The 27,160-nt window shown below is 43.8% G+C and overlaps 2 protein-coding genes across 3 annotated transcripts in view; one reads left to right on the forward strand and one right to left on the reverse strand.

Moving 5' to 3' along the window:
- The first annotated feature begins 136 nt into the window (after positions 1-136).
- Positions 137-12,635, forward strand: trpv1 (transient receptor potential cation channel, subfamily V, member 1). 2 transcript variants are annotated; one of them, XM_083926423.1, is made up of 16 exons: positions 137-236; positions 3,144-3,374; positions 3,552-3,709; positions 3,795-3,947; positions 4,069-4,206; positions 5,068-5,366; positions 5,526-5,702; positions 5,772-5,927; positions 6,019-6,114; positions 6,202-6,272; positions 8,090-8,255; positions 8,350-8,416; positions 8,608-8,912; positions 8,984-9,105; positions 10,772-10,893; positions 11,007-12,635. In XM_083926423.1, exons 2-16 carry the CDS (start codon positions 3,166-3,168, stop codon positions 11,096-11,098), a joined length of 2,331 nt encoding a protein of 776 aa, XP_083782549.1. In that variant the 5' UTR covers positions 137-236; positions 3,144-3,165; the 3' UTR covers positions 11,099-12,635. The 2 variants fall into 2 exon arrangements, with proteins under 2 accessions (XP_083782549.1, XP_083782550.1); XM_083926424.1 differs by lacking the exon at positions 137-236 and adding an exon at positions 588-699.
- A 1,313-nt stretch (positions 12,636-13,948) lies between these two features.
- Positions 13,949-27,160, reverse strand: part of fam222ba (family with sequence similarity 222 member Ba) — a gene marked incomplete at its 3' end in the record, with an annotated part of 29,591 nt that continues 16,379 nt past the window's right edge. The window contains exons 2-3 of the mRNA XM_083926443.1: positions 22,361-22,488; positions 13,949-15,636 (exon numbers count right to left, since the gene is read on the reverse strand). Of these exons, the coding sequence (XP_083782569.1) occupies positions 13,949-15,636; positions 22,361-22,442 (1,770 nt within the window). The 5' untranslated portion in view covers positions 22,443-22,488. The remainder of the gene's footprint in view (positions 15,637-22,360; positions 22,489-27,160) is intronic.

A 27,160-nucleotide genomic window follows, 5' to 3' on the forward strand; every position in this document is an offset into this window, starting at 1 on the left:
GTCTCATAATCTCATGAGCTCACATTAGCAGCCTGCACTGGTAGGCAGAAGCTCTGTAACCACACTGTCAGTCACAGGACCACAGCACTGAACACACACACACACACACACACACACGTAAGTGAAACTACGAAGAGGCACATGAAGCACACAGGAAGCACAAATATGGAAGAAAAGAGACTTGCCTAAGAAATCTCAAACCCAAACCTGAGAAAGAAAAGTACCATTTCAGAAGGGTAAGTTATTCATTTATCTGTTATTTTCAGAGAGAATTTATTTTTTAAGGTGCCACTGGTGCTCCAGGGAATTACCTTTAAATTATGACAAAGTTAAACTGCTCTGTAGCTCCTCTCTAATGGCCATGTAACACATCTGTGTTCACTTCAGATACAACGCTAGTTATCTGTGGTTTTTCTGCTGTCTTGGCACGACGAGATGGTCAATACAGCATCCTTTTAAGCACTCAGAGCCCAGTAATGTGCATTGATATCCTCAAGGGCGTGACACATGATCTTCCTCTGGCTTCTTCCTGTTATCTCTCACCGTCGTTACATTAAATAAGCATCTTGGCATGCAGAACAATAGGACTTACACACAAGCCCTCATGCCTGCAGGACACTTCTCTGTGTACTTTGGTTTTTGACTTTAAATCAGATTTTTTATCAAGAAGACAACCTGGAGCAGGGGGCGTTCATTCTGGTGAGTCAAATAATGTGTTATGGTTTTATTTACCAGTTTGAAATGATGAGATTGTTTCTGAAGAATATTGTCAAACATCTGCAGTATCAGTGAAACCCTCTGTTTGAACATATACTTGTAGATTATCATAACATCTATTGTGATTGGTTATCATATTTGAACATACAGCCATGCAGACATTTAAAAAGATGCAGTGCACTGCTTACCCTTGTGGTTGTTTAATGGGGTTAAATGAGGATACGGTCAAAAAATATATAATGCTAAGGGAGGAGCGAACCAATTTCCCCACTGACACAGAGTGTGTCTCAATCTTTATTATTTATTAATTGTATATTGTAGGGTGGGGAAATAAGCTGCTTCTGCACACACAACTGAACAACAAATATATCTTAAAATACTGTTTTGTCAGTGGAAATAAATGTTTCATTTTTTATGTGCTATGAGTAAATTGTTAAGAATACATTTGTATTTCGTTGGAAAATGGACTTTTCTAAAAATAAGACATACAGTACATACTTCTCTGTTTTCCCCCTTTTGTTTGTTGCTGCGCTCTGTAGTCCTCTTGTGAGGATCAGGAGCAGCTTCTACTGAGTCACTAATTCCCCATTTTGTAAATGAAAAAGGGAACAAGAAACCTCCAAAGACTAGGTTCCCATTATCCCTAACATGATCCTTTAAATCAATATACTGTATATATATGTATACACTATTTAATATATAATGTTATTGCGATCAACTTGCAGGGATATTTTAATTTAGTTCTCTCGCTCGTTCTGTTTCTGTTTACACCATGCCGTATATGATTTGATTATTCTGCAAAGAATAACCAAGTGCTGTGTGAAATGTTGTCATGGAGATCTTCTAAATACACTCTTTGTTAGTCACTGGGGCTGAAACATCACATGTCTGGAAATATTTGTGTGTCCTTAAAGGCAAGTGGGGTGATCCCCTGTGGTACACATGTTTCACACCCAGCTGATACAAACACATAATGCCTCATGTTAAAGTACTCACACTAAACACTTTGTTCACAGCAGTGGCTCTCAACTGCTCCTGGCTTATGACCCAGTCAAACCAAGCAAAGTGTAGTGTGACCCATTGATACAGTTGTGAGCAGCGAGAATGATCATTTCAGAGGCGGGAGAAGATTAGAGAACTTTTTGTCAAGCAGAAATGTATTTTTTAAATTCTCATACCTACTGTATGTAGTGATGGGGCAATGTGAGATTTTATTGCAGATGGCGATAAAAAACATGAACAATGAGGTGATTGAGATTAATTTTCATTTTCATGAATATTGTGACTATCCTCACGAGTGATTTGACAGTTAATGAACTGCAGTTAACTTCAGTTTGTCCTCTGACCGTATCAGTGAACCCCTAAGTTACAAATCAAATCAAATTCAAATCAAGTAGAATTTATTTTGATGTAACCTATTAAAATAAGTAAAAAGTGTTTGTTTCATGTACAATTAATCCCTGTGCATGTATTTATCAACCACAGGAACAACAACAAATATCTATTTAATAATTGAATAGGCTGTCTGCATGTGGAAATAGCCATGTGGTTAAATCTACAAAATGTTACAAAAGCAGGGGGTATACTCAGAAAATGCTGCATTATCTAAAAAAGTAAATGAATAAAGTACATGGTTAAATAACACACAAAACCACATTTATCTCACCTATAAGTTAAAACATTTCATACCACATCAGTACACCATTGGTCGCTGTATTTGTCTTATTTGTCCACTGAACAACTGTAACTGATACAACATTTTCCACAGGGCTTCTCCCTGAATTACACTCTTTCTGAAATTACTGCAAATTCATTTGTTTTTTATGCCATTTTTTAGATAAGGAGGACCTTATGATTTATAGTCTAGACATACAGTATGTTTCTCAACAAATGCAAGGTAATGTGTTTTCAGTATGTATGAGTGTGTGTGTGTGTGTGTGTGTGTGTGTGTGTGTGTGTGTGTGTGTGTGTGTGTGTGTGTGTGTGTGTGTGTGTGTGTGTGTGTGTGTGTGTGTGTGTGTTCTTAATCTTGTTTTTACCTGCCCAGGGACTGCAGATGGAAATGAGCTTTAGCTAGAATCTGGTACAAATCATTGTTTTACACAATGTAACTTGAACTTTTTACATGGTCCCTGAAACAAATAAACTAAATAAAATAAAATAAACTAAAGTATAGTGCCACTAAGATAATCTGACAGGAAATGTTCATATCGTCCCATGCCCAATCCCTTGGATGGCTCCTAACCCCAGTGTTGGAAACCACTGCTCTAAAAGAACAGAATTTCCCCTACGCTTCAGAAGATATGACTGGCTCTTTTTAAAGGAAGTCTTGAGAAGAGTAGATAATTAGCTGAATCTAATGTGTTCCTCTTGCTGGTAAATGGACTTGACTGGGTGATGTGCACTTGTGCTGAATCTCTATGCAGACCACCGGGGCAAGAGGTAAAGATGGAGAAGTCAGAGATGTTTGGCTTCTCTCTGGAGACAGACGACAGGACCGAGGAGGAGAAAACGCTGCAGAAGGCGTCAAAGAAAGGCGGGTTGGTTTCTGCCCTGGGTTTGGGCCAGCAGTCGCCCACGGCTCCCATGGACACGGATTACCAGGAGGAAATGGAGGAGACCAAGCCTCAAATCAGATTTAACCTCAACTTTGACAAGTGAGCCTCACCATGCAACGATAAAGTGATTTCTGCCTTTTTTAATCTTCTTATATGGATGCTGCGTATTATCAAGCCCCACAGTGTTGATTAATGTGGAGTATGAAGCAGCTTGACCTTTTGACCCACATGAATGTTTGGTAACCGTGCTGTCTGTAAAATGTGTCTTGTTGATAGAGGGATTCGAGGTGAGGAGCAGAACAGCGGGAAGAGAGACAGCAAATCGTTTAACATCGAAAGGCTGTTCGAAGCGGTGGCCAGCGGGGATGTCAGACAGCTGGAAAACCTCCATCAGTACCTGCACCAGAACATGAAGAAACTCTCCGACTCTCTGTGTGAGACCCATAATGCAACAGTCGAACCAAACAGTACGGTGTAGGCCTGTGTGTTATCGCCCTGAACGTGTGGTTACACCTGCAGATCAGTCCTACGGCAAAACGGCCCTGATGAAGGCTCTGCTGCACCTCAAGGACGGCAAGAACGAGACGGTGGAACTGCTGATCGACATATCAGAGAAGATGGGCGACATTAAAGAGTTTGTGAATGCAGCGTACACCAACAGCTACTACGAAGGTAAACTATGAAGCAGAATTGCTGTGAGAATAAACGTTTTACAACTTCCTTTGTGTGGTTCATCAAACACAGGCAATGTGAAGAAATGTGACACTTTCATGTATTGGTGTGTGACTGACAGGCCAGACAGCTCTCCATATAGCCATTGAGAGGAGGAGTATTTCTTATGTGAAGCTGTTGGTCAGTAAAGGAGCAGACGTCCATGCCAAAGCCTGTGGAATATTCTTTCAGCCACACGATGGACCCAACTTCTACTTCGGTGAGTTCGTGCTGCTGCTGCAGATCACACCTGTAAGTTCATCTACCGACAAGATTTCTTGATTGAAGGAGGACTGTCTGGTATCACTCTCAGCGCTCTGCTCTGAAAGGTCATGCTTGTGCTCTGATGGATTGGATGCAGATACGTTGCCCATTTAGACAGAGGCGCATTTAAATGAGTTATACAGGAAAAAGAGCTGTTATTGAACTGGAAGAAAAGTACAGTACAGTGCAAAAGGCCACAAGACTTGCATGAATCCACTTTCTCACAGCTCTTGATTCAACTTTAGTTATTGAATTTCAGCAGTAAAGTGATTATTTTTATTGCTGATTCTACAGTTGATCTGTGATTTTTGTAAGAATCTGCTCAGGAGTTCCCATGGAATCTTTTTCATGTTATTATGTTATATAATAAATTTTGATCTTTGATATTTCTGGTACTTCTAGATACAACAAATTGCATCAAAAGGCCCTAAACTGGCAGATTTAAGTTGCACTAAACAAGCTTAATTTTCTTATTGTTTATTAACTTCATGTCGACCATTTCCCACGCTTTACTCTGGTAAAGTGAGTCTGCAGACCAAGTAGTTTCACTCCAAATAAGGTTTTATTTGTAACAACGGACCAACATCATTTCCTTGAAAACAGCAGATTTAAATAAAGAAGCTTTCTTGGTCGAATAAATCCTTCAGTGAGAAAAAACTGTCAGTAAGCGCTGAAAACCGTCTCAATGCAACAATACATTTCTGTGTCTCTCAGGTGCATCCTGACAGGCCAGTGGGAGATTTATAATACAGACACAGGATATTAAAACCTAATGTATGTGACACCGGTGGCCCACTATCTCTCTCTCCGTCCTCAGGTGAGCTGCCTCTGTCTCTGGCCGCTTGCACCAACCAGCCTGACATGGTGGACTTCCTCATGCAGAACGAATACCAACGAACGGACGCTAAGATGACGGACTCTCAAGGCAACACGGTGCTGCACGCCCTGGTGGTGGTGGCTGACAACACGAAGGATAACACGGAGTTCATTACCAACATGTACGACCGCATCCTCAAAAATGCTGCTAACCTTCACCACAAGCTTAAGCTGGAGGACATCGAGAACAACAAGGGCTTGACCCCGCTCAAAATGGCTGCCAAGACTGGCAAATTCGGGGTAAACACTACAGACACAGCCGAATAAAAATGTATTGGGGTCCAGGGCCAAAAATGTACTATGGGCCCCTAGCTCCTACCCCCAAGTCTTGATGTTGCACTACCTGGGTGAATGTGATTGGACATTCTCAAATATTATTTTTCCTTCATTTGTCTGCAGCTTTTTTCACACATCCTGAAACGGGAATTCCACGAGAGTCACACCAAACATCTGTCCCGTAAATTCACTGAGTGGGTTTACGGGCCCGTCCACAGCTCCCTGTACGACCTGGCCTCGGTGGACTCGCACGAGGACAACTCGGTCTTGGACATACTGGTCTACGGCAGTGACATTCCTGTGAGTCCCAACATTATGAGCCCAGTCTGAGCAGCTGTTCTGTATCCTCACACGTCTGTCTCCTCTCAGAACCGCCACGAGATGCTCGAGACGGAGCCTCTGGGCCAGCTGCTTGATGAGAAGTGGAAGAAGTTTGCAGGTCGAATGTTTTTTCTCAGCTACCTAGTTTACCTGCTGTACTTGATCATCTTCACCCTTGTAGCCTACAATAAGGATTATGGACAGGTGAGCTGGCTGCAATAAATCGTGTGATTCTTAAGTGCCATCCCAGACCGTCCTGAGCTGATGTTGCTGATGTTTCTTCTCTGCCCCACAGCCGCCGTTTACCCTCATACACACCACAGTGGGATACCTGTATGTTTCAGGCCAGCTACTGACAACGCTGGCAAACTGCTATTTCTTAATCATAGGGGTAAGTAGGTGCCCGTGCGTTTGAATCACCTCTTGTGGAAGCTGTTTCAATAATGTGATTCACCAAAAACCTTACCTTAATCCCCAGATCGTAGACATGAAGAGGAAACGGCCGAAGCTGCAGACGCTGCTGATTGATGGATATTACGAGATTCTTTTGTAAGTAGTAACGCTTATCTCCCAAACGTGGTCAAAATGAAAGGTATCCTGTGTTTTCTTGTAAACAGACAACAACATTCAGTGTTTCTCACTGAAATTCACATTGTGCGCATCCATGTGTCAATTAGAGCACATTTTTTTGAATACTGTGGATGCGGCTCATGCAGAAACATTGATAAAATACATTAAAACATGAAACTGACTCATAAATCAAGATAAGAAGAAATGTGAAAAAAGAGAAAAATTATGAAAAAAAGAGGTCAAAAAATACTCTTTTTATCCGCCCTGGCAGTTCTACCCACCTCTCTCTTTATATTTATGAAAGCTGAATATGTATTGTTTTTAATTTATCACAAAGGAGCCTATTGTTCTTTGAATCATCTTTAATTTAAGACATTACAGGTGAATGGGATAAATATATATATATATATATATATATATAAATAGATGAAACAGATGTTTTCGTGTTAAAATATGCAAAAGAGCCATTATCTTATTAAATTTGGGCTAATTTGCAGAAACATCCAGAACAGAAATCTGAACAGCGGATAAAGCCAGATTCAAAAGGATTCTTCTCACTTTGTTGACTAATTAGTCCAAGATTATCTCTTTTTATCACTCACATAAATCAGAAAATACAGCCATTGATAAAATGTCACTGTGTTTTTAGGAATAAAGTGTTATATAAATCTAAAAAGGCTATGAATGATATATGAACAAAGCATTCAGTCAAAATCTTTTGAATAAAGGTAGGAATGGTACTGTAAGGTTTTGTGTATGGAAGTACTGCTGAAATGGAGATTTCTGGCTCCGAGTGAGAAAAAAACTCATTTTGAGAAAACAGCCTTTACAGAAATGTATTCTATACATTTGCAAGACTCTACAGGTGAATAGGAACATTTTATATTGCTTAAGGTTTCTGAAATTGCATGTTTAAATATACAAATGAGGCGTTATCGCATGCTGACTTTTGGGGAGTTTAGGAGAAATCTAAAGATGCAAATTGTATTAAAATAAACACCTAAATGTGTATTTTTCTTTTAACTAGTCTGAAAGAAGACACATATGGAAGTGAAATGTTCCAAAATCTCATAGTTTCTCACGATAAGTGCATCTCTAAATTGACGGTAACTGTGAATAATTGATACTGTAGCAGCTGGTGATTGTTCCTTTGTCTTAATGGTGTACGTTTTGCCACAATACTGATTCACTTAAAGTGGGACCTTCCACATTATTCTACATATAGATGATCTTCATTTAACCAATTTATTATATAGTTGTAATTAATATAGATAACTTTGTAGCCATCTGCTTTCAATTTGACATTAAAATGACTTCTTCTGCTGATCGGTGTCAAAACAGCCACATTAAACACTGGGTGGTTGTTCTCTTAAAGGGACAGTTCACCCAAAAACCAAAAACACATTTTACCTTTTACCTCTACTGCAATTTTGCAGATTGTTTTGCTGCGAGTTCTCGGTGTGGGAGATATGGTCTGTAGAGATGTCTGCCTTCTCTCTAATATAAGGGAACTCTCATCTTGTGGTGCTCAAAGTGCTAAAATAATGAATCTGAAAAACTTAACAGCAATCATGGGAAGATTACGATTACTCAATAAAGCAGCTTCATGTGGGAACTTTTTCCCCTTTATTTGACACCAAATATCTCCTTGGATTTATTGAACAGCACAGACTGGTGACGTGTCAACATTTTGTTTTTGTAGTACACACACTATACATGTTTTACAGGACACATTTCCTTAGTTGGTAAGAATAATGGCAGTTGCAGGATCACAGTGGCTTCTCTGCTGTTGATAGTTTTGTGCAGGGCGCCCTCTTCCTGGTCTCAGCCGGGCTCTATCTGTTCCGGCGGCCGGAGTACCTCGGCTTCCTGGTGCTGTGTCTTGCTCTCAGCTGGGTCAACATGCTCTACTTCTCCAGGGGCAGCAGACACATGGGCATCTACAGCATCATGATACAGAAGGTAGTCCCCACTGGTCGCACTGCACCACAGTGAATGAAGATAACAGTGAACAACCTGATCCATTGAAGCCTTTTGTCTCTTTTCTTCCTTGTAGATGATCCTCAGTGATATCCTGCGCTTTCTGTTTGTCTACATTGTCTTCCTCTTTGGATTTTCAGCAGGTATTTCTCCTCTGTAAATAAAAAGATGCACACCAAAGACATCTGCTACCCTCCCAAAATGCTTTGTCACTTAAATATTACTCACAAAAGCAATGTTATCAAGATATATACTTGTAATAACATTGCTATTGTCCATATGCCATGAATGGAGGATGTACTGTATGTAATCTGCCTCCTATCTCTCCTCACAGCGGTGGTCACATTACTCATGGAGCCGAGGAAGGGGCGTCTCTTTACTACCGTTGCCCCTGGTTCAGAATGTGTAAAACCCTACTTCCGAAGCATTTCCTACACCACTCTGGAGCTCTTCAAGTTCACCATCGGCATGGGCGACATGGAGTTCACCGAGGGCTACGAGTACAAGACGGTCTTCTACGTGCTTCTCATCGGCTACATCATTCTCACCTACATCCTGCTGCTCAACATGCTCATCGCCCTCATGAACCGCACCGTGGAGAAGATCACCATGGAGAGCACCAGCATCTGGAAGCTACAGGTGAGGCGTCCAGGAGGGAAGGGAGCGCCTGTTCAAGGGAGCTGTGGTTTGATGCTGTCACTGTTTTCCAGAGGGCTATCACCATCCTGGAGATGGAGAAAAGGCTGTCCTGCTGTCTGAGGAGGAGGTTTCGCTGCGGGGTGGAGAAGAACCTCGGCACTGCTCTTGGAGATGACCGCCGCCAGTGTTTCAGGTTTGATTTTCTCAGTTCAGTGATGATACAATCAGTGACACATGCAGCATTGGGTTTGTTACATTTTCTCCATTGTAGAGGAGAAATATATAGAGAAATTATAAGAACAAATAGAAATAAAATGTACATTCTGCTACAATATACGGAAATATAGAGATAAGACACAAATACGACAGTGTAATAATGATAGTACTGAGGCGGATTAATGCACAGGCTGGCCTAGGCTGCAGCCTAGGGGCCCCACATGTGCAGGGGCCCTGGATTTGCCAGACTATTTTAAAATGTTTTAATTTACTACACTGGGGGAAAAACGTGCCTCCTATTGGGGTCCTTAGAAACATTAAACAAAATTAAGTTGCTGATTGGATAGGTATGGGACTATTTACCCAATTAGCTGGCCGGGTTCATAAGGTCAGTTTTGTTGTCAAATGATACGTCACTCAATGTTACTAGACAGTACAGCGGCAAAATGTCAGAAAGGAAATGCGATAGCAGAGCTCGAAAAAAGAAAAGCACGACTGAAAGAACAAGGGGACCAAGATCTACTGAACAAATTCAAGGTTGCAGGCTCTTCTTCTGTTCTAGTGGGTTTTTTTTGTTGATAAGGCATGATTAATAATGTGCGGGCCCAAACAAATAGTAGTCTAGGGGCCCAAGACCACCTTAATCCACCACTGATTGTGTGGTATAAATCAATGCTGTATTAATGTAAGAGTATACTAGAGATACGAGTATTAACAGTAAGTTAACTGTTGCACATTACAGTTTTAGCACAGGGTATTGCACACCTTGGTCCGTGCACTGTTGCACAGTTGAAGGTATAAATAATATATAAATAATTATGGGTTAAAGCAGCTGACGAGGTTGAAATAATGCAGGGGCTGGTCTATTGAGTCAGAGTGCCGGCCGCTCTGAGGGAAGACCACAGGAAGTCCTTCCTGCCTGTAGCGCTCTGAGGTACATCATGAAGGGATAAGTCTTGCACTTAATGTACTCCTGTTTGACCAGTGTGTCACAGAGTGTGGGAGGGAGACATAACAAAAAAACAAACAAAAACCAATTCCCTTCAGACTCAGTTGCACTTTGTTTTCAGTGCTAATTAGCAAATGCTAGCATTTTATTTAGACGATGAACAGGATAAACATTAAGCATGTACTTGATAAACCTCTGCATGTTGTCATTGTGAGCATGCTGAATGCTAACATCAACTTCAAGCGCAGAGGTGAAGCCAGCACATCTGCCTTGTACGCCGTACTGTACCTTTAAGACAACATGATACATGCTCAAAGCAAAGGGCTCAATAACAGATTAACCAGGGATGGATAAAGGAGTATGTTTGCTATGTGTATGATGGTTGAATACATTCACTGTAGTTATTAGCCTACTAGTGACAAGCAGAGGCATATTTTATATTCATGTCTACTACACTGCATGTGTTATAATGTGTACCTCCACCTCCACAGGAAAATCAAGGTTTAGCAAGTAATAATAATACAGCAGAAACAGAGGCGTAGGCTTGCACATTTAACAAAAGATGCAGCTGTGTGAGCAGGATCGATTGATGGATCGGTACACTGTGCTCTTCACTAATTTGCCTTCTCTGACATCTGATTGATGCTTCACACAGCAGACAGTAATTGGAGCATGTGTCCTCTTGTCGTCTCAGAGTGGAGGAAGTCAACTGGAACAAATGGAACACAAACCTGGGCAAAATCAATGAGGATCCTGGGTGCTGGGATCGGGCCCAACAGCCTGCCTCAAACACCCTGCCCAACAGACCAAACAGAGGTGCAGAAACATGAACAGGCTCACAAGTTTTTGGATTTCAAAATGCTTTTTAAGCATTTCTCTGTGCTAGGAAAGTAATCCATGTCTGGTAACATATCCTCCTTTGTCCACAGGGAGGAGCTGGAGAAGCTTCCTCTCGGAGGGCAGGCGTTTGCAGACACATCGGTCCACAGAGATGAGTCTACTGGGCATCCCACCGGTCTAAAGAGACAACAGAGAGCCTCACTCTGGCTGCTCGGCCTGACTGATTCGAGCCAGCAGACAGTATTCAGTTTCAGTTCCCCAAGAAATGTAACTGTCAAATGTGTGAACTGCCTCCCTGCCTGCCTGACACTCCCATGTCAGCTTGATTTGAAATGTAGTCTTTGAGGAAATATTTCACTGAGAAGAGCAGTGATGAGGATGATATTGTAGATATTTGTTCAGCTGACTGGTGTAAAATAGAATCTATCAAAGCTGAACGCTGCATCGAGTGCTGCTTATTTGCCAAGTCATGCATCTGAAATACATTAAACATGTAATCCAAAGGCTTCTGCACATGCTGTTTCTAGCACCACCTGAACAGGATGCACATCCTCTGTTCACAAAGGCCACAACCTGCTGGCACCTCTGACATCGCTCAAAATCCTTCATGGAGCAATACTGATTACGAAGGTGCTGATCCTGCCCTCCTGCTGTGTGCCCTTTATACAAGTCCCATTTTCATCACAGCCAGACAAGCTAAATCTACTGCAGCCAGATAGTCCTGTGGATTTCACAGCTGGTTTTGTCTACTCTACTTCCTGTTTCTATTTGGCAGAGGCAGGCTCGGAGAAATGGCATGAAAGCACAGCAATTGACTCAACAATCACCACCTTTACCACTAGCGGTCTCAGTTACAAATTATATGTGGTTTAAGTACGCCTTCTGAACCCTTCAGGAACTTGTAATGCTGATTATGTAAGACACAAACCTGTGAATGGTAACCCACCTGAAGTGCCAGGCACAAAGTGCACACCTGTTGTCTGTGTCAGTTTGAATCAATCCAAACTACGGTTCAGACTCATTTCAAAGCATAAATTAGAACTTTATTTTATTATTACAATATTACAAAAAGAGTAGCACAACTCTCACTCTCTTGCCTCTTCTCTGTCGTACAGAATGACACAAAAGAAAGGCTTGTGGACCTTCTTCCATTTCACAGCAATAGTACAAGAAACAAAGAAGAAAATAAAATTTAAATAACAGGCAAATCAAGTATTTTAAATAGTCACAACTGCAAACTGAAGCTTTGAAACTTGGAAAAGAAAATGTTACAGCTCAGTAACTACACATTGCTAAAATATATAATTACAAAATGCTTTCCATAATAAAGAATCTCTAAGGAATTGCTCTGTCTAGTCAACAAAACTTCAATAAATGAAAAAAAAGAAAGCAAAAAAATTGCTGTTTCTGTGTATCTTTACCATCTTCTTTCTCCTTATTATTTGGGGTTTTCATTAAAACCATGCTCATTTTCAAGGGAAGTCCAAGGACCAAACACTTAAGGCTTTTTAAGGGCTGTTAGGGAGTTGGGTGAACAAAACATGGGTGTCATTGTGTTAATACACACACACACACACACTCTCTCTCTCACACACACACACCTTTAACTGTACCCACATCAGCAGGCAACATTCACACACAATCGTTAACTTCAAAGTTACAGTAGTCTAGTAGGTAAGCCAGTGTACAATAAAATAAACAATGCATTTGCTGTTTCACTTTAAACTTAAAAGTCAGTTTTGTTTTACCTCCAAGTGATCTTGCAAGTGATCAATTTGGTCTTTTCAAGCAAACTTCACATCAGATTCAGTAGCAACTACACATAACTTAATTCACTTAAGTTCCTGCTGTCAGGATCAAAACTCTGGTGAGGCTCGCGGTTCGATTCTACATGACATTAGTAACACTATTATTTCTTCTACTCCAGAGCTTCGTCCTCGTAACTAACCTATCCCCTTCAAAAAAAAAAAAAAATCATCTCAACATTCAAGTAATACATTTGTCATCATGGTTACAAAAACAATCTGAAAAGGAAACAAACACGAAATGGCACATCTTCATAACAGTGTGTCCTTGTTAACATGACTTTGGCGCCATTTTAAGGTATGAGAGTTAATCTTTCATGACTTTTTTTTTCTGCACTAAACATTTCACAACCTTGTGGTCAAACCTTCCCGGCATCGACAACAAGTTCTTTTCTAACACCTGAATTCATTGCAGCATTTTCAGCAGGACAGAGCGTCACCTTTTTCGACCTATGTGCTCCCTGCTGAATCTTGACTATGTACAAACAACCTGATTACATGCTTCCTAAGCTGACAGAGAGGAATCGATCTTGAATAGTCCTATTATACAAATAAATAATTACATTTAAAATGAATAAAAACTTAGGTGTAGTACATGTGCATACTGCAAGCTCTTCCAGCTGTACTTTGAAGTCTCCAGTGTCTGGTTGTTACTCTCTTCTCTGTCTTCTCTCAAAAGTCACTGTGAGATCATTTACATGAACATGAAAATTAGTCGCTTGTCTAATAAAACTAGTCTGAGCCAAAAATTCCTGACCTGACCCTGTAAAAAAACATCCATGAGTAGATGTTGCAGATTTTCAGTGAGGGATCTATCCGTTTTGCTTTTTTCTTACATGCATAAGAAAACGTTAGCGATAGGTCTTAAGTAGAAATAACACAGGATCTGTTAAGATCCAGGCACACAGATAGTACAATAGAGGAAGGAGGGAATGACAAACACAGTACAGATGTGTATACACACGCACATGGAAAAGTTCCCTAAAGTGCCAGATAAAAGCACTTATAAACAAAAACAAAAGTAGCAATTGATCACTTGCAAGATTAAAAAAAAAAGAACAAAAAAAGAACAAAAAAACTACTGTTCTTTATTAAATATATTAATTTACCCTCCTTAACATTAGCGGTCATTTGTTTAAGTTATCATTTTAGTTTTATTCATTTGTTTCCTTTCTTAAGACTAGACAAAGGGGTTCTGATAACTGTTGTGTAGACAAGGCCATAGCTTATCTGTACCCTGGGTGCTGGATGAGAGCGGTTCTGCCATCCCCAACCTCTGGACCTACCCTGCTCAGAGGAGGCCTGTGCATCTTGCCCATCAACCCTAGATTCTGATCGCGGAAGTAGGGCGTCTGGAAGTCCCCACCCAAGTAATCTGCTGTTTGCATCAGATTAGTCTGGGCGGAGGAGGAGGTGGTGGAGGAGCTCGTTCCTAGCCTGTAATGGGGAGCCCCGGGGGGCCCACAATCTAGTGTGGTGCACCCCCCTGGGCCCGCACCGTGGAATGGCATGGCTATGTCCTGAGACCCGGAGCTGTCACTGTTGGGTGTGGGTAGGATGCTGCTGTTCCAAATGTGGGACTGGAAGTAGTGACCATTTGTGTAGTGGGCCATGTGGCCGGGCATGCCATTGTTGACGGGAGGAGAGGGGGTCGGCCTCTCTACGGGAGGTTTCAGTGTGTAAGGCTGACCCACACACACCTCTGCAGGGTAGCCCATGCCCTTAAAATGGAAGGCGGGGTCCCTGGAAGGCTGCTTGCAGAGGTGGCCGTTCTGAATGTGGGGTACATGAGCCAACTGGTGCTGATTCCAAGAGCACATCTTCTGCTGCTGTGTGTTATGTTGTAGCTGTTGCTGCTGCTGATTCTGCTGTTGATGCAGATGCTGCTGCAGGTGCTGCTGCTTGAAATCAGTGTGATTGGAAGGCAAGTGGTTCATAATAGCCACACTGTGTGGGGGATGAGTGGCTTTCTCGTGAGGGCCGATGATGCAGTTGGGCGGGGGGAAGCCAGGAGTGGCAGGGTTGCTGTGCATGGACACCCTGGAGCAGGCGCTGATAAGCAGGTTGCGACTGATGGGGCTGGGGTTGGCGATTTGCCCCTCGCACATGGAGGTGGCTCCTGCACCTTGGGCCCGAGCTTGGCAGAACTGGTTGATCTGATGCACAATGGTGCTCAGGTCAGCCTGATGGCCCTGGTGCAACCCGGCGGCCATGGAGAGCGGAATGGTTGAGGTAGAGACGGTAACATTAGGTGGTGCGTCGCCATCGGGCAGCTTTCTGCTCCCCTGCAGGCCGGGTGGTGGCTGCTGCTGAAGGTGCTGCTGCTGAAGCATGACGGTAGGGGGCCCCTGTGGGTGGCAAAGGGCTGGGTGCTGAGACAGAGTCTGGAGTCTGGGTGGGCCCTGAGGGTGCTGGGCCATGGGGGGAGGATGTCTGAGGCTTTGGGTATGACCCTGCTGCTGAGGGAGGGGCATCTGTAGAGTCTGAGGTGCGTCCTGCGGTTGAAGGGGTAAGCTCTGCTGGAGCCGGCTAAGGTTCGGCAGAGGTGGGTGGAGGTTTAAAGTGCTGGTCGAAGCCACTTGGTAGGGTCCGGTTGGGGGGTTCATGATGACTTCAGGGTGCAAGCGAGCCCGGCTGCCGTCAAAATCTTTAAGGATGCCTTTGACTGTGGGCACCTTGATGATGGCAAGGAGGCCTGTCTTGGCACTGGCCTGAGAGGAAGGGTAAGGGCTGTAGCGCTGGCCTGACGTATCCAGCCCGTTGACTGTACGCCGCACGTGATTTCGCTGGGGAACCTTGACACTGTTTGGGAAGATCTTTATGGTGAGGGGGTTATTGGCAACCTTCTTAGCATATGCATCCAATTCTGCAGGGGTTGGAAACGGAGCGGATCTCATCCTTTGTGTGGTGTCCCCTGTGGTGGAGGACAGGACAGGTCAGAGGTGAGACAGAGAGAAAGCAAGAAGAAGAGCATTGGGGAGGATAAAGACAGAGGCACAATGAGTGAGACAACTTAATCCAGTTAAAAGTGTATATAGCACAAAAGAGCACATCAGTTGTAATCTGAGCATGTGAGGGGAACCTGATTTGGACAGCGCCCTCATATTCCATACCTCACTGGTTTTCTCCTAAAACCCTCAGAGCTCCTGTCCCACGCGGACAAAGAGAGATTTCCAAACTCATTCTCAGCTGAATTATTACAGCCGACATATTACCAGTCTAAAATCAAATTTTGTTCTGGCGGCTGTGACTTTGCGATCAGCTGCTTCTAGTGGCCTGAATTGACAACAACAAGAATGCATGGGGAGGGGGCTGAAACACAAACTAAACAAAGAATGAGCAAGGCTATGATGGTCCCCTGTGGCTGCTTTGCAGAAAAGAAAGAGGTCGACGCTCCATGACAGCAGACAAGTAATCAGACACAGCAGCAGCGTCTCTGATCTGCAGGAACACCTCCCAGGCCTCGACTCGCAGACATTTGTTACACCTGTTTGTTAGCACTGTGGCTAAATTTAACAATGCCGAGGTGACAATGTTAACATGGTTATGTGTTTGTTCGTGTGCGAGCATGAGACGTTTCATTTATGAGCCCGGTTAAAAATGTGCGACCACATCATGCAGGTGTTGGCTAATGTGTCGGCGTCTGTGTATGTAACTGGCTTTGATTACATGTTTATTATTAATGCAGTGTGCTCACGTGTACTTTCTTCACCATTATGTTAGAGAATGACTCTTCTCCGTGCATAACTCTGTCTCACTGTCTCTGTCACCTCAGCCCTGCCTTCTGACCTACTTACACCACAGCTTTCAGACTGATGGACATGAGTGGAGCTGATCTATGAAAAGGATCATGAGGCTGGATAGTGGACTTTAGGTTTAGATACAAAACATGTCATTATTACACCATAAAGGCTACTTCTCTTTGTAGTTGAGTGAGCAGTTATTTGAAATGTCTGAATTGCTGGCAGAGGTCTGTGGTTCCATGTGGCCGTTGTGCTCAGTGTCACAGCAGGCAGACTGGGCTTGAGGGATGAGGCACAGAGCTGAACTGCGAGCTCTGACAGGGCGGCACCACGCGTCATGCCAACTGGCTAATTAATTCACGCTTTATTTGTGAACAGGAAACAATAGGCAACGATGTGCGGGGCCGGTATGGGGCGGCACACAGGGGGGGCTACTGTGACCAAGTGTTCAGCCCGCTGATGGCAGCCTCATTAATGCAGGGGTCCGGGCCAAGGAGCTGGAGCTAGACACCCGCCATCACTGAGGCCTAATGTCTGTCGCAGAATAAATGCCAGGGTAAGCAAAAACAGATAAAGGAACACTTGAACAAACTCAGACATGCTGAGGATGGACCTCATTTCTCAAACACAGGTAAAGATAAATGACCTTGTTGGAAATGATGATTTGTGTAGTGACATAGACGCAGACTAAATAAATAAAAGGGCACTTCACCAACAAATTGCATTTAGTATACAATACATACCCTTTTAAGGAATGAAACTGATAAATGTAACTTGTTTGCTATCAGTTTTCAAGATATATCTAGAGTTTGTGAGACTCTGGCACAGCCTCTTTGATCTGTTGTCAAACCTTCATGTAAGTGTAGCTGTACAAAGGGTTGCGAGTAGGTGGGCAGAGAGAATCATCAGCTGTTGCGATGAATAAAACATTTTCTATCATTTCATGGGAATCAGATTCTTATGGATGAAATCGGGACTGTGGACAGCATGAATGAATGTTAAAGACCACAGTAACGTTAAGTGCAACAGGATTTGCTCTGTGCTGGGAGAGGAGCAGACAAGCTGCACGGGGATAATAAGGAACATACTGAGCCATCATGGAAGGGTGAAGTGTGGGTAAAGCATGCAAGACTGATACAGTTCAGATTTTTTGAAGTGAGGTTTTTATCCATAGTTTGTGTTTACAGTAGATCGCTGTCGGCATGCCCCCAGTTTGGAGAAGCAGGCAGCAGTACGGACACAGAAGCTAAGAATTGCGCTGCTATTGACAGGACCATGGGAGTTGTTGGTCTACTGCTACCTCAAATCGGTACGTTTGTGTTATTTTGTGACTTTTGTGTTTTAGAGGATTAGGAACAAACAAAACTAACAAACAAACTAACCGATCCAGGCAGTATTAGACCAGTAACTCCTGTGTTCTGCAAGGTGAAATTAATGTTTTTTATCAAAGGTCTGTGGTGGCTTTTAAAGGTTCTTTGTGTAATGTTTTACATGTATTTATATTTGCCAATGCATGAACATGTTACGCAACTTAAAAACTGAGATCTTCACCGACTTTCTCAGCCTGTGGACTGACTTCTATGTAAAGGATCTAGCTCGCCTACAGCCCACAGTGCTAATGGAGTCCTCTGGCGTCAACTTACAAAGCAGCCACACATGCTGTTCTTCTGTTAAACTTTCTACTTTCTGGGATCTGACCGAACCTGGTGCTGGGGTTTTAGCTGGCCGAGGGTCTGCCTGCTGCTGCAGACTGTGTGTAACGGAGGCACAGCATTTACGTTCTCTGTGTCGTGGTGGTACAACAAAACCCTTTTCCTCGGGTACTGATAAGAATCCTAGAGGAAACACCGACATGTGGAATATACTGTGGTTTACTAATGGCGATTAATTGCTAGCTAGCTGCCGTAGCAAAATACTACTTGAGTGGATAACGTCAGCTAATTTATCCAGACTCCCTGGGCTGGTCTGACGTTATTGTAAATATGATTGTAATCATTTTACAGCATTATACCAACATTACGCCTGTCAATTATGTTCAGTATCACTATTTTGTTTGGTACTTGCTTGCAGCTATGGAGTGGGCGAGCATGAGAGCACAAGCAAAAGGATGCTGACTGCAGTTCACTAACAGCCACCGGTGTTGCTAAATATTTGAAAGTTACACAGAGAACCTTTAAGAAAGTATTGTAACATCTTCAGTTCTCTGTCATAAAGGGCTATCTGATGGTAAAGTGGTGAAAATATTCTAAACATCGCATACATGGACGTGTTTAGCTCTGCCCTGTCCACAGCAGTACATTGCTTAGCTAAACTGCCTGAACTCCTACCCGTTTCTCCAAACTGGGGTTGTGCTAACCATCAACAACTGTAGGTAAATACACAGACTATGGATAAATACCTCATACAACCACACTTCAAAAAGATATAAACTATCCCTTCAAAATGGCTTCAACAGAGACTTTTGGGTACAACTGGAACAACCAAGTCCTACTTTCAGCAACTGTTAACATGAAAGACCCAAACGAAATGCTGTCTTTTAATAATAGGGCCCAGGCTTTGTTTAGCAGAAAGAAAATCTGATTCAAATAATGATTAAATAATCATTTTCTAAATAAATAATATTACCTGAAATGAGTGATAAATAAATATAAATGGATGTACATTTTTATATCAGTATGTAGGAGAATTAAACAATGTTGGAAATACTGTATAGCTTTCACCTGCGTTTAGATTGAAAAATACGCAGTGAGCATGTAACTTTGTACAGTTCTTTCTTTGCCACGGGTACTTGTGTAATGAGTTTTATACGCAAGTTGTTAGACTCAGGCAAGTAGCAAAGAAAGCAATGTCAATGTCTGGAAACTGACCAATCCATTAAATTGGAAAAGGGATTATACATTGTTAACAAAGCTTAGGCAGGCATTTTGAGATAAAAAAAAAAGAGGCAAATCAGAATGAAGGGTTTAACACAACTTCTCTAAAATGTGTAAATTGCTGTTTAGAGTTGTTTCCCCAAACCATGGATAAAATTGACCTCTTGCTGTTTACGGCTGTTAAAGCGCTCTGGCAGCTGTTGATTATGTTTTCTAGTAAGCAAGTGTAGCTTATTAGCATTTCAACCTTAACCTGGAACTTGGATTAGTCTAACAGCTTAAAGTATCAAGGGAGGGTTAATGAGGATATGAGTGAAGTTTGTAGGCGGCTGCTGGTGGCTGCGAGCGTATCGCCTCTCAGATCTCTAACTAAGCACATTCCCAAGGAGGGAACAAGAGAAAGAGGCCAGTCTGGCCATGCGTTAATTACCCCGCTGCTAGCTAGCTAGGTGGAACACAAGTGCACAGTCAGCATGCACTAATTAGGGTTTCTTTTATTCAAACTACTGTTTTTATTGAACAAGGTTTAAGCAGCGGGGGGCAGGGGCTCATGCTGCTGTAAATTGCAATTTTCACAGAAGAGCAGGAAATTAGGTCTGAAGCTTCAACATCAAATTAGACGTGAATTTGGTTTACTGCACGAGGCCACCTCCTTGCATATTTAAAGGCATTTGAGCAGAGCCTCCCATGCTGATAGATCGAGACCAAAAGATCTTTGAAAAATGAAAAATATAAGGAGAAGAAGAAAAGACGGTTGCTTTTGATCTCGATAGGGACTGGGATATGAAAATCAGCCAAGTGGCCCAAATGCATTTGCTGTTTGTTCTAAGAACAAAAGACCAAGGGCTACTTCACTTTGGTACTTGAGTCATCCTGCCTGGAGTATGAGGCTGTTTTCTATGTGACCCACTGTCTCTTTGCCTACCTAATCTACTCCTCCAACAACCTTTACATTTCACAGCCCCCATCTGTTAACAGTCAATCCCTGATGATGAATAGAGCAGCTGCTCTGGCCTTGCCTCTGACAGCAACCTGCAAACTCGTAACTTTAAATGATTCCTGTGCACAGATCCACCTGCATGAGACGAGGCAGTGCACGGAGAGCCCGGTGATCTGGAGCTCTTGGTGAAGACAGAGGAAGGGGAAAGTGTCAGGGACAAGATTATGTAACCTAAGACTCTGCATTAGCACTGAGGAGCTAAAAGGATCATGCTCAAGGATAAGACAAATGGGAACACAAATTGGAGTTAATTATGTAAACTCTCCATCTGAGCCTTTTTTTCTTTGGGAACTTGTCAGAGTATTGAATAAAGACTTCAAGTGACAACAACTAGTCTTTGAATTTCACCTGAAAGCAGCCTAACACACCTCTCGTGGACTTATGATGTCAAAGTATCCTCCATGCTGTGTAAATGATGAGGGCTCTGCAGAGACAAGGAGCCCTGTGGACAGCCAGGAGGGACACAGCAAAGTGTTACTTAGGTTGGGTTGAGGCCTGATTCTGACTGTGTGTGGCAGCGTACAGGGAATTCAAAACACAACGACAGCACAAACTGCAGACATCCAGAAGATGATCTACAGGAGCTCAGAGTAGGCAGCAAGAGAGATTTGTTTTATTTCCCTTTTTTTCTGTGGGACTTTGATAAAAAAATGATTTAGTCAAAAATGAAAAAAGCTCCGCGGCTTTTGATGTAACACCGCGTCTGCTAATGATACTTTGAAGAGCGGATGAAAAGGAAAAGCATTATAAGAGAATGACGAGGAGAAAAAAAAATTGATTGAAATTACACTTCTAGGACCGTTCATGCTGTGGGAAGCACGCTCCATCATCAAAATGGATTAGAGCGCTGGGCAGAAAAACAAATTGAACCCCAGTTGCACCCCATGCTCTGATGTGTCTGAGTGTGTCACATAAAGGAAGAGCAGAGAAACGTAGCTGATGGCTGCACTATGTCACAAGCCTGCCTGAGTAAGGCAACAGACGCTGTCACTTAGCAGACTCCCTCACACTCGCTGATCTCCTGGGGGTTGGCTGATTACTGTGATTCTGAAATTACAGTCTTGATGAGCTGGAGCATTTCACAAAAAGAAAAACGGCTGCAGAAATGGGTCAAGTCGGAGCCGAGTTTCCGCTCTGACAGAAACAGGCAGGAGGGAAAAGGAGACATGGACGTTTTATGATCGAATGAATAAAGCGGACCAACTGGATGGGCCGCAATCGATGTCTGGGAAGTGATTGATCCTTTGGATGTATATAAAAAGCTTGTTGCAGGAGAGACAAAGGAATTGATGGTACAGAATATATTGACACATGCGTCTGCATTATCCCGTGAATATACATTTATCTAAAAGGTGATAAATATAATTTGACTTTTAAAAACAGCGAAATGTCAGTTCAAAATGTGTTGATCATACATTAATCTCAAGAGCCAGTTATTAGCTGCCCCTCAAACTGTAGTCTGTACAGTTTGAGGGGCAGTAGTGAGTGAGTCCAAGTTTGTCGGCAGTGGAGTTGTGAAATTCAAACACATTGAGTTAACTGGGCCAGCTCTGACTAGTCTGCCGTTAAACCATGGCAGCAGATTGCTTCTTGAATTCACTCTCATTACAAGATCATCAGGGCAATAACCACTCGGCCACAATCTGTGTGTCTGCCAGTCTGAGAGTGACTGACTCTCCCTGATGGTGGAAAGTATCGGAGACGGTAAAAATCTAACACGTGAATATGGCGATGGCGTTTCAGCAGGCACACAGGACCGCACTCTTGTGACAGACGAATCTTCAGGGGCCTGTTCTCTGAGCAAATTAATGGCACAGTTCATCCTAATTTCCCTTGAAGATGGATCTACGGTCCTGGAGCACAAAAGTATTCCTTTTCTCTTTCAGCTGCAGAAGAGAACCAGGCCAGGGTTGGCATGGGCATCTGACGTGGGGCGGGCAGCAGGATTGTAACAGCTTGGTTTGTTGTGTGGGATGGTGGTGGTAGTTAATAATGTGAGTGTGTGTGTCCTGAGATACTTACATTTCTGATGTCCAGTGTTCATCTGCGTGTGGGGGAGAAGCTGGAGGGGGAGGTCACCTGGCCCTGGCAGACAGGCCAGCATTTCACACAGACACTAATGTAACATGGGACACACACTTCTCCTCACACTGCAGAGAGAGAGAGAGAAAGAGAGAGAGAAAGAGATGGGGGGGGGGGAGAGAGCGAGAGGGAGAGAGAGAGAGGTCAGGAGTCAGACATAACTGCAAGGCAGCACATGGTGCGTGGTGATACAGAGACTGGGTCCAGACTAATAGAACTCTGTGGCCGATCCCCGGAGGCACGGGGTCTGAGGGAGACATAGTTACCTTTCAATTAGAAACTGATTCACACCTGGAGCATCAGGTAAGGTGACATTTGATGCCAATAACAACTTCAATTAAACATCAAACAGCTGAAGTAAAACGGGCAGCCGGGGCCTGAGGGACTGGCAGTTTTAAATCGACTCAGTCCCACCTCCTTTTCCTAACCCTGCATGTTAGTCAGCTACTTGGACCCTGCTACTTGTGCTTTACCTCTCTGACTCTACCAGACCACGGTGGAGGAAATGAATGACTCCTGTACACTTGAAAAGAACACACTCGAGAGGCCTGGCGCTGACAATTTAGCGAGTCTGTGATTGATACTGAAGTCCTCTATTTGGGGGAAATTAAACAATGGAGCCGGCTCAGGCTGTGGTAAAAAGAAATGAATAAACAGGGCTACAACTCCAATAAATGCCTGCCACTTTGTGCAATAACCTGATGTAATAGAGAGGGAGAAAATGTTAGCCATGCTCTACTTGGCTTACTGCTGTATTCAAAACGGCGCAGATGCTTGCTTCATCAGCACCAAAGAACAGTCAGGGAGCAAATTAAGTCTACCCAGTCCGTGCCCTCCCTTTTTGCTGTGTGGCATCAGAAGAGGGCGGCAAGTGTGCACAGACAAACAGCGTCTATGAGAGAGGCAATTACCCACAAAACAACCTTGGCATGCCTGTCTGCTGCAGGGTGATGGCTTAAAAGTGTCTTCCCCCCTGCAGGGAGAAGAGACAAGCGGAGGAAAGAGTGACAAAGTGAGAGAGAAAGGTGAGAAAGAGAGAAAGACGGGTGGCGGGTCCGGGGTGTTGGTGGGGGGGGGATGAACTTGCTTTAAAAAGCAGGAGCTCAAAAAGGTCAGGATGACAGCTCATTTAAATCCTCCCAGCGAGGGGAGAAAAAAAACAGCCTTAATGAAGCTGCCAGCTCTACACAGATACCTGTGAGCGTTGCACCTCCGGGTGCTGCAGGGGTGGGGCGGCAGGGGGGAGGAAGGGAGAAAAGGGTAGAGAGTGAGGGGGGGGGGGGCTGGTGGGTGGTGAGGCTGCAGTCTTGACAGAGATCTGTGAATTTTTTTTTTGGGGGGGGGGGGGGGGGGGGGGTTGTGCCGTTGATGCTGCGTCACCCTTTCTGTTGCCCAGCCTTCCACCACTCTCATACTCCCCCCTTCCCCCCTGCTTTCTGATTTACAGCCTGGACCGCCATATGGCAGCAATCCCTGCCCTCGATTCAGCATGTCACCATGCATTAACTTTAATTGGCCTGATATGTTATTCTTTTCCCTCGGCCTTGGAAGGATTTTAGGTACATAGCGCCTTGATGTCAGCAGGAAAGATTTCTCTCATTTATCAGGGTGCCAAGATTCCACACAAAGATAACAGCAATCTCTTTGACAGCATGCGGGTTTGGGGTGGGGAGAGACTAAATATCAAATGGTGACAAGAGACTGAAATGATGTGGGAGAAAAAAAACACCAGCATAAACTGCCAGTGCATTTGTTATAGGAACACACATCACTGCACTACAGGCAAAAAACAGCCAACAGGCCATCAGCCGCCCCCTTCCTGCCTCCCCCACGGCGCCCCTGAATGTCAGAAAGCTGTGCAGTGGGGAGTGCAGCGGCAAAGGTCAGCCTATGGTAATGCCCCAGCTGACAATCTGCTTTACAGAGCAGAGCGGGAGGAGATGAAACCCAACAGACAGGAGCCTGACGTCTACTGACTCGCCTATCAGCACCACTGCCACTGCGACTTCAAATATACATCACAAGCCAAACACTGTCTGGCGCTTTCTACAAAGGCACCTGCCCCCCCGAGGCTTTTTCCAACACGTGGACTATTTGTATCAGGAGCAGGGTGACTACACCTGATAGACTGTCAAGTCCAGACAGGGACTGAGCTCGCTAAAAGTGGAGGCTGCTCTCCTCAGGTCGTAATTGGCACGCTACTGGCTCAGTCGGTGGCTTCAGCTGACTCCTAATTGCCCTCTGATGACCATGCAGAGGGTTTAACTAGGTCTGGACTAAAGCTCGTCTCTCCAGCCATCCACACATCCAAGCAAATAGGTGTCAACCCCAATGGCTTAGTAGCCTTTGTGATATAGAGACACAGCCCCTCCTGTCTCCTGTCCCAAGTGGAAACAGAGCTGCGTCTGTGGAGGCCAAGCAGAGCCAGCTTGGCAGGCCTGTGGAGCAGGGATTGGCTTGGTAGAGTTTAGCCAGGCGTCTCACACTATCAGCCCTGTACAGACAGACACCACAGGGTTCTCAGAGTATTAGGGGGCCCCATGACTCGGCAAGTCTCCACCAGCTACTTATAGAACTGTAATAAAAGTGTGTGAATAACTGTGTGGCTTTCATTATAGACAAATAAAGGCGGGCAGACAAAGCAGGACTTGAGCAAGTGATGCGCATGGCTTGTGTCAGGTGTCAAATCGCTCCCATAAAAGCTGACCTATATTTTCTTTTCATTTCTCGGTGGCGACGGAGAAAAAGAAAGCTATCTGACAGTAAAAAGAGTGTGAAGAAGAAGGAACAGGAGAGACGGAAGCCATTTAGGAAATTAAATCAGCTGACAGCATTTATGTCGTACCTTTTGATCAATATCCTCCTCATCAACTATGATCCACATTTGTTCGAAATTTGGGAATTGCATCAAGCTAATTGCCTAAGAAATCATCTATTAAAATATCCACAAGCAGTAACGCATGAGGAAGAGCGCGGATTGTGCACCAAAAATAAGCTCATTAGAGGGAGACATGGCGTACAACAATATTAGAGGAGAAAAACAATAAAGCAAAAAAAAACAAGGTGAGAAAATATGTTTGGTTGCTGGTTGAATATTAACAGCTTTTCTATGCCAATTAAAAGCAAAAGCAATTAGGAGAACCAAGTCACCATGTTGTACATTGCTTGTGCTAACGGCTGAAGGAGAGGAGAGTGGAGGAGAAAGCAGGCTGCTGTTATTCTAATTGCATGTTTACCCCCAGGTTATAGGTCTGAAATAGAGCCAAGAAAAAATGTTGCAGTAGAAATTCAATGCGACTTCAATGTGTTGATTCTCTCAGGGACAGAGAGAGTGAAATTACTTTTCTTTGCAAGCCGACTCTCTGAATAGAAGGTAAAGAAAGAAAAGGAGCAGGAAATAGAGAATAGCTTTTTACCCTTGAATACCAAGCGAGAGCGTTCTGTCAAAAGAAAGGGGAAAAGAGCCTTGGCTCTTGAACACGTTAGGAACAAATGACACATTGGCATGGCCTTCATTAGCCCGTCAGGCTTTACAAACAACAGAGGTAGAAAAGGATTTCTGTTGCTATCAGACGGCCACGGGCATGTTAGGCTACAACAGACTGGTTCGTGGCCTTACACAATGGATCCTGATGACTCCAGCACATCCCGGAGCGTTTGGGACAGCATTTGCTTTTTCAGTCAGCAGAGACCACTCATCAACCCGGACTGTTATCTCACACCAAAAGAGAAAGGGCGAGAGAGTGGGAGACCGTTATGATAGTGAGGGGAGGGTAAAAAAACAAAAAGAAGACAACCAACCAAAACTCAACTCGCACACAAATTGAGAGTGGTTTCCAAGTTGCTAGACATGGGGTGTCAGGCATAAAACTGTCAAACTGCTGCAGTAGTGTGGTAGAGGGGAAGACAGCTTTTTGAAACTATGATTCTTTAGAGGTAGGGGCGGCCCCGCGAAAACAACTGGGAGGCTGTATGAACGCTCAGTAACTAACTGATGAAAAAGTGACAGTTCCCCGAGGTGAGATGGTGGGTATGGAGAGGGAAAACAGCATACCCCTGGAATAATGCATAGTCCACACAGCTGGATGGGCTAAATCTTTGCATACATGTCAGATACGGAAAGATAGTTTCACAATAAGAACGCAGGCTCTTGGAGGAGCAGTGTACCATGAAACTAAGAAAAGGTAACTTCCAAAAGAGGCCTCTTCTTATCAGAGTGACCTCATTCCTCCACTCTTGTCTTTACATCAGGGGTTTGGAGAAGATAGTGAGTGTCCTGGCCTGGCTGGACTTTGCCAGAGCTATGTCATGGCCATTAGCCGCCCACCACGTCAGCGCTGAGGGGACAGCCAGCCAAAGTCCATGCTTCAACTCAGGGTTAGTTTCACTAACAACCACTTAAGCCCACTTGCCTTCCTGAGGAGCTCTACAAATGTGGAAGGTAGACGTAAGTGTGCTTAGTCATGTCAAGACTGGCCAAGGTCAGATGGGCAGAGAGAAAGTGCTGGCAGCGCCGCATGTGTGGCGCCATGAATGCCAAAATGCCGGGGTCCCTGGTTGTGCCGTTTGACAGACATGTTTACACCTGATAGAAAATGCAGTGTGTATGGCCTGCCAAAACAGAGGGGATCTAAAGTGAGGGGTACCAGCCTAGTTATTTATTTATCTTCTGCAAATCCATCCAGAGTACAGCCAGAACCTGGGCATGCCTCAGTGAGGAATAAGCCAGCCTACTCTCAG

The sequence above is a fragment of the Echiichthys vipera genome (assembly GCF_963691815.1).
Source record: "Echiichthys vipera genome assembly, chromosome: 14".
Taxonomy (NCBI): Eukaryota; Metazoa; Chordata; class Actinopteri; order Perciformes; family Trachinidae; genus Echiichthys; species Echiichthys vipera.